This window comes from Oncorhynchus mykiss, chromosome 13, assembly GCF_057628025.1.
Source record: "Oncorhynchus mykiss isolate SJ-2025 chromosome 13, ASM5762802v1, whole genome shotgun sequence".
NCBI lineage: Eukaryota > Metazoa > Chordata > Actinopteri > Salmoniformes > Salmonidae > Oncorhynchus > Oncorhynchus mykiss.
The window spans coordinates 11732501-11740000 of NC_143034.1; the positions used below are offsets into that span (position 1 = coordinate 11732501).

A 7500-nucleotide genomic window follows, 5' to 3' on the forward strand; every position below is an offset into this window, starting at 1 on the left:
TGGGGAGGGGTGGGAGAGGGGGAGAGAGAGCTACTGTGTGTGTGTGTGTGTGTGCGTGTGTATGTTTAAATAAAAAGCTGAAATGTCTTGAGTCAATAAGAAATCAACCCCTTTGTTATGTCAAGCCTAAATAAGTTCAGAACTAAGAATGTGCTTAACATTAACTCTCTCTGTCTCTCTGTCTCTCTGTTTCTCTGTCTCTCTCTGTCTCTCTGTCTCTCCTCACAGGTCTTCATTTCACTCTACTGGGGAACCTAGAGGCCATAGATTGCGGCCTGGGCTTCATAGCCAAAGGGAGACAACAATGTGTTGATATAGATGAATGTAAAGAGTGGGACAGTACCCCACCCTGTGGAAGTAAAGCTGCATGTTACAACACACAGGGGAGCTTCTACTGTCAGTGTCAACCTGGGTTCAGATCCACAACATCTTTCAAGTTTACTCCTCTCGCTGGGGAGTGTAACGGTGAGTATTCACATGTCTGAGTGTGTGTGTGTGTGTGTGTGTGTGTGTGTGTGTGTGTGTGTGGGGGGGGGGGGGGGGGGTGTTTGTGTGTGTGTGTGTGTGTGTGTGTGTGTGTGTGTGTGTGTGTGGGGTGGATAATGATATTATTATATATGTGTAGGTGGGAGGGGTGGTAATGATATTATTCTATGTGTCGGTGGGGAGGAGGGCGGATAATGATGTTATTCTATGTGTAGGTGGGGAGGTGGGAGGATAATGATATTATTATATGTGTAGGTGGGGAGGTGGGAGGATAATGATATTATTATATGTGTAGGTGGGGAGGGGAGGAGGGGGGATAATTTATTTATTATATGTGTAGGTGGGGAGGAGGGCGGATAATGATGTTATTCTATGTGTAGGTGGGGAGGCGGAGGATATGATATTATACTATTGGTAGGTGGGGAGGGGAGGATAATGATATTTTTATATGTGTAGGTGGGGAGGGGGAGGGGAGGATAATGATAATTTTCTATGTGAAGGTGGGTAGGGGAATGATAATTATATTTGTCTATGTGTAGGTGGGGAGGGGTAATGATATTATTCTATGTGTAGGTGGGGAGGAGGGAGGGGGTGGATAATGATATTATTCTATGTGTAGGGTGAGATGGGTGGATAATGATATTATTCTATGTGTAGGTGGGGAGGGGGGTGATAAGAATATCACATATGTGTATGTGGGGAGGGGTAATGATATTATTCTATGTGTAGATGGGGAGCGGGTGATAATGATATTATTCTATGTGTAGGTGTGGAGGGGGGATAATGATATTATTCTATGTGTAGGTGTGGAGGGGGGATAATGATATTATTCTATGTGTAGGTGGGGAGGGGGTGACAACATGCCGATTTGACACACAGAACTCTGTCTGCAAAGTAGTTGGTGAACCAGGCAAGGTAGTCATTAGAAAAACCGAGGCTACTGAGTCTGCCGATAAGAATATGGTGATTGACAGAGTCGAAAGCCTTGGCCAGGTCTTTTATCGATGGCGGTTATGATATTGTTTAGTACCTTGAGCATGGCTGAGGTGCACCCGTGACCGGCTCGGAAACCAGATTGCACAGTGGAGAAGGTACGGTGGGATTCGAGATGGTCAGTGACCTGTTTGTTGACTTGGCTTTCGAAGACCTTAGATAGGCAGGGCAGGATGGATATAGGTCTGTAACAGCTTGGGTCCAGGGTGTCTCCCCCTTTGAAGAGGGGGATGACTGCGGCAGCTTTCCAATCCTTGGGGATCTCAGATGATATGAAAGAGAGGTTGAACAGGCTGGTAATAGGGGTTGCGACAATGGCGGCGGATAGTTTCAGAAATAGAGGGTCCAGATTGTCAAGCCTAGCTGATTTGTACGGGTCCAGGTTTTGCAGCTCTTTCAGAACATCTGCTATCTGAATTTGGGTAAAGGAGAACCTGGAGAGGCTTGGGCGAGTAGCTGCGGGGGGGGCAGAGCTGTTGGCCGAGGTTGGAGTAGCCAGGAGGAAGGCATGGCCAGCCATTGAGAAATGCTTGTTGAAGTTTTCGATAATCATGGATTTATCGGTGGTGACCGTGTTACCTAGCCTCAGTGCAGTGGGCAGCTGGGAGGAGGTGCTCTTGTTCTCCATGGACTTTACAGTGTCTCAGAACTTTTTGCAGTTAGAGCTACAGGATGCAAATTTCTGCCTGAAGAAGCTGGCCTTGGCTTTCCTGACTGACTGCGTGTATTGGCTCCTGACTTCCCTGAACAGTTGCATATTGCGGGAACTATTCGATGCTATTGCAGTCCACCACAGGATGTTTTTGTGCTGGTCAAGGGCAGTCAGGTCTGGAGTGAACCAAAGGCTATATCTGTTCTTAGTTCTGCATTTTTGAACGGAGCATGCTTATCTAAAATGGTAAGGAAGTTACTTTTAAAGAATGACCAGGCATCCTCAACAGATGGGATGAGGTCAATATCCTTCCAGGATACCCGGACCAGGTCGATTAGAAAGGCCTGCTCGCAGAAGTGTTTTAGGGAGCGTTTGACAGTGATGAGGGGTGGTCGTTTGACTGCGGATCCGTAGCGGATACAGGCAATGAGGCAGTGATCGCTGAGATCCTGGTTGAAGACAGCGGAGGTGTATTTGGAGGGCCAGTTGGTCAGGATGACGTCTATGAGGGTGCCCTTGTTTACAGATTTAGGGTTGTACCTGGTGGGTTCCTTGATGATTTGTGTGAGATTGAGGGCATCTAGCTTAGATTGTAGGACTGCCGAGGTGTTAAACATATCCCAGTTTAGGTCACCTAACAGAACAAACTCTGAAGCTAGATGGGGGGCGATCAATTCACAAATGGTGTCCAGGGCACAGCTGGGAGCTGAGGGGGGTCGGTAGCAGGAAGCAACAATGAGAGACTTATTTCTGGAGAGAGTAATTTTTAAAAATAGTAGTTCGAACTGTTTGGGTATGAACCTGGAAAGTATGACATTACTTTGCAGGCTATCTCTGCAGTAGACTGCAACTCCTCCACCTTTGGCAGTTCTACTTTGACGGAAAATTTTATAGTTGGGTATGGAAATCTCCGAATTTTTGGTGGCCTTCCTGAGCCAGGATTCAGACACGGCAAGGACATCAGGGTTAGCAGAGTGTGCTAAAGCAGTGAGTAAAACAAACTTAGGGAGGAGGCTTCTGATGTTGACATGCATGAAACCAAGGCTTTTTCGATCACAAAAGTCAACGAATGAGGGTGCCTGGGGACATGCAGGGCCTGGGTTTACCTCCACATCGCCCGCGGAACAGAGGAGGAGTAGTATGAGGGTGCGGCTAAAGGCTATCAAAACAGGTCGCCTAGAGTGTTGGGGACAAAGAATAAAAGGAGCAGATTTCTGGGAATGGTAGAATATATTCAGGGCATAATGCGCAGACAGGGGTATGGTAGGGTGCGGGTACAGGCACTGGGTGATGATAAGAGAGGTTGTATCTCTGGACATGGTGGTTGTAATGGGTGAGGTCACTGCATGTGTGGGTGGTGGGACAAAGGAGGTATCAGATGTATGAAGAGTGGAACTAGGGGCTCCATTGTAAACTAAAACAATGATAACTAAACAGAACAACAGTATACAAAGGCATATTGACATTTGAGAGAGACATACAGCGAGGCATAAAGTAATCGCAGGTGTTGATTGGGAGAGCTAGCTAAAACAGCAGGTGAGACAACAACAGCTAATCAGCTAGCACAACAACAGCAGGTAAAATGGCGTTGACTCGGCAGAGAGGGTCGGATTATCTACACACAGAGTGCGGCTGGAGCCGACAGATAAAACATAAACAAACAGAATGGAGTACCGTGATTAATGGACAGTCCAGCAGGCATCAGCTATGTAGCCAAGTGATCACAGTGTCCAGCAGGCATCAGCTATGTAGCCAAGTTTACAGCAAGGATCCAGTGGAGTATTGGGCTCTAGCCGTGTATGAGTGTGGTTCAAGTGAACAGCTGAGTAGGCCGGGAAGTGGGCCTCAGGGATAGCTTTGGTACTGGGTGCAAGCTAGCTGTGAAGATCAGAAGTAGTGGTCCAGGTATTACGGCAGGAATCCGGCGTTGTTGTGGAGAGACAGTTATCCAGGCTAAAAAAAAACTGGCTGGCTGTGCAGAAGGTAAAAGCCGCTAGCAGTGGCTAACAATGACTAAATAGCTTATAGCTAGTTAGCTGGTTAGCTTCTGGAGGTTTTTGAATGTGTTCTAAAAATTAAAAATAATAGCGATTCCGTATCACATTGGGTGAGGCAGGTTACCGGAATTAAAAATTGAAAAGAGATTGAAAATAAATATGGGTCTGGTGAGTGGTTGGGCTAGCTGGGGACATGGCGATTCAGACAGTTAGCAGGCCTGTTATAACAAGCTAACAGTTAGTAGGCCGGGCTAAACAAGCTAGCAGTTAGCAGACCGGGGCTAAACAAGCTAGCTGTTAGTAGACCGGGGCAGGCTAGCAGTTAGCAGGCCAAATTAGCAGGCAAGCAGGTAGCAAGGGTTTAGAAAGTTAGCCTTTGGGGGACGTCGCGATGGGGTTAAGTCTGTTTATGCCTCTTCATGCGGTGACATCGATAGACCGGTCGTGGGTCGGATATTGTAGCCTAGGAGTATGCTTCGGTGGTAGTACAGGAGCTCTGGCCGGGCTAGCTTCAAGCTAAGTGGATGGAAACGCTAGCCACGAGTAGTCATCCGGGGTTGCGGTTAGCTAGTTGTGAAGATCCAGATGAAAATGTTCCATTTGCGGTGGGAATCCGGGGATAATAATAATAGGTCCGTTATGCTCTGGTTAGAGTCGCGTTGTTCGAACTGGCGAGAGCTTTCCGAGCTAAAGGTTAGCTGATGACCGCTAGCAATGGTTTGCTGACTTATAGCAGGTAGTTAGCTGGCTAGCTTCAGTTGAGGGGTTCGGATCCGAAGTAAATATAAATACTTTAGAAGAAAAAAAAGCAGATCCACGCTACATTGGGTGAGAGTATTTAGATGTTTGAGGTTTAGCAAAATATTTGAAAGATATGCGAAGAAAAAACATGTAAAAACGATATACAGTGCCTTGCGAAAGTATTCGGCCCCCTTGAACTTTGCGACCTTTTGCCACATTTCAGGCTTCAAACATAAAGATATAAAACTGTATTTTTTTGTGAAGAATCAACAACAAGTGGGATACAATCATGAAGTGGAACGAGATTTATTGGATATTTCAAACTTTTTTAACAAATCAAAAACTGAAAAATTGGGCGTGCAAAATTATTCAGCCCCCTTAAGTTAATACTTTGTAGCGCCACTTTTGCTGCGATTACAGCTGTAAGTCGCTTGGGGTATGTCTCTATCAGTTTTGCACATCGAGAGACTGAATTTTTTCCCCATTCCTCCTTGCAAAACAGCTCGAGCTCAGTGAGGTTGGATGGGAGAGCATTTGTGAACAGCAGTTTTCAGTTCTTTCCACAGATTCTCAATTGAATTCAGGTCTGGACTTTGACTTGGCCATTATAACACCTGGATATGTTTATTTTTGAACCATTCCGTTGTAGATTTTGCTTTATGTTTTGGATCATTGTCTTGTTGGAAGACAAATCTCCGTCCCAGTCTCAGGTCTTTTGCAGACTCCATCAGGTTTTCTTCCAGAATGGTCCTGTATTTGGCTCCATCCATCTTCCCATCAATTTTAACCATCTTCCCTGTCCCTGCTGAAGAAAAGCAGTTCCAAACCATGATGCTGCCACCACCATGTTTGACAGTGGGGATGGTGTGTTCATGGTGATGAGCTGTGTTGCTTTCACGCCAAACATAACGTTTTGCATTGTTGCCAAAAAGTTCAATTTTGGTTTCATCTGACCAGAGCACCTTCTTCCACATGTTTGGTGTGTCTCCCAGGTGGCTTGTGGCAAACTTTAAACTACACTTTTTATGGATATCTTTAAGAGATAGCTTTCTTCTTGCCACTCTTCCATAAAGGCCAGATTTGTGCAATATACGACTGATTGTTGTCCTATGGACAGAGTCTCCCACCTCAGCTGTAGATCTCTGCAGTTCATCCAGAGTGATCATGGGCCTCTTGGCTGCATCTCTGATCAGTCTTCTCCTTGTATGAGCTGAAAGTTTAGAGGGACGGCCAGGTCTTGGTAGATTTGCAGTGGTCTGATACTCCTTCCATTTCAATATTATCGCTTGCACAGTGCTCCTTGGGATGTTTAAAGCTTGGGAAATCTTTTTGTATCCAAATCCGTCTTTAAACTTCTTCACAACAGTATCTCGGACCTGCCTGGTGTGTTCCTTGTTCTTCATGATGCTCTCTGCGCTTTTGTCGGACCTCTGAGACTATCACAGTGCAGGTGCATTTATACGGAGACTTGATTACACACAGGTGGATTGTATTTATCATCATTAGTCATTTAGGTCAACATTGGATCATTCAGAGATCCTCACTGAACTTCTGGAGAGAGTTTGCTGCACTGAAAGTAAAGGGGCTGAATAATTTTGCACACCCAATTTTTCAGTTTTTGATTTGTTAAAAAAGTTTGAAATATCCAATAAATGTCGTTCCACTTCATGATTGTGGCCCACTTGTTGTTGATTCTTCACAAGAAAATACAGTTTTATATCTTTATGTTTGAAGCCTGAAATGTGGCAAAAGGTCGCAAGGTTCAAGGGGGCCGAATACTTTCGCAAGGCACTGTATACAAGGGACACGACAGGACATCTTGGCGTTGCAGTCAGCAGTCTATGTGTAGGTGGGGAGGGGGGTGATACTGATATTATTCTATGTGTAGGTGGGGAGGGGGGATAATTATATTATTCTATGTTGGTGGGGAGGGGGGTGGACAATGTTATTATTCTGTGTAGGTGGGGAGGGGTGATAATGATATTATTCTATGTGTAGGTGGGGAAGGGGGTGGATAATGATATTATTCTATGTGTAGGTGGGGAGGGGGGTAGACAATGATATTATTCTATGTGTAGGTGGGGAGGGGGGTGGGTAATTATATTATTCTATATGTAGGTGGGGAGGGGTGGATAATGATATTATTCTCTAAAAATTGTGTCATTGTGATTTTATGTATTTATGTATCAGAAACAGCAACAGCGTATGTTAGGCTCGGGTCTCAGTTTAGCTTGTTTTTGCAATCTTATCTTCTCTGTTCTGTGCCATATTTGTGGAGCAGTGATTCCTTATTTCAGCTGCTTTAGTTCTGAAATACATAAAATACATGGACTGTCTTGAGTCACTGGAGGAGAGGTTAGGGAATCACTGGAGGAGAGGTTAGGGAATCACTGGAGGAGAGGTTAGGGAGTCACTGGAGGAGAGGTTAGGGAGTCACTGGAGGAGGGGTTAGGGGATCACTGGAGGAGAGGTTAGGGAATCACTGGAGGAGAGTTTAGTGAGTCACAGCTCTATCACCATATGTCCTTATCACTTCAGATCGCAATGAGTGCCAGAAGACACCACAGGTTTGTGGCAGCAACGCCACTTGCCTCAACACCATTGGGAGCTACCTCTGCCAGTGTCAACCTG

At 45.5% G+C, this 7500-nt stretch overlaps 2 protein-coding genes across 2 annotated transcripts in view; both read left to right on the forward strand.

Annotated features, from left to right (window-relative positions):
• LOC110519495 (adhesion G protein-coupled receptor E5) overlaps positions 1 to 7500 on the forward strand; it is a 237587-nt gene that overhangs the window by 43961 nt on the left and 186126 nt on the right. The gene's annotated exons all lie outside the window — the stretch shown is intronic.
• The window catches only part of LOC149978700 (uncharacterized), a 22348-nt gene that overhangs the window by 2210 nt on the left and 12638 nt on the right, over positions 1 to 7500 (forward strand). Inside the window, exons 2-3 of the mRNA XM_090195175.1 lie at positions 229 to 465; positions 7408 to 7500. The exon at positions 7408 to 7500 is cut by the window's right edge and continues 54 nt beyond it. Of these exons, the coding sequence (XP_090051301.1) occupies positions 229 to 465; positions 7408 to 7500 (330 nt within the window). The remainder of the gene's footprint in view (positions 1 to 228; positions 466 to 7407) is intronic.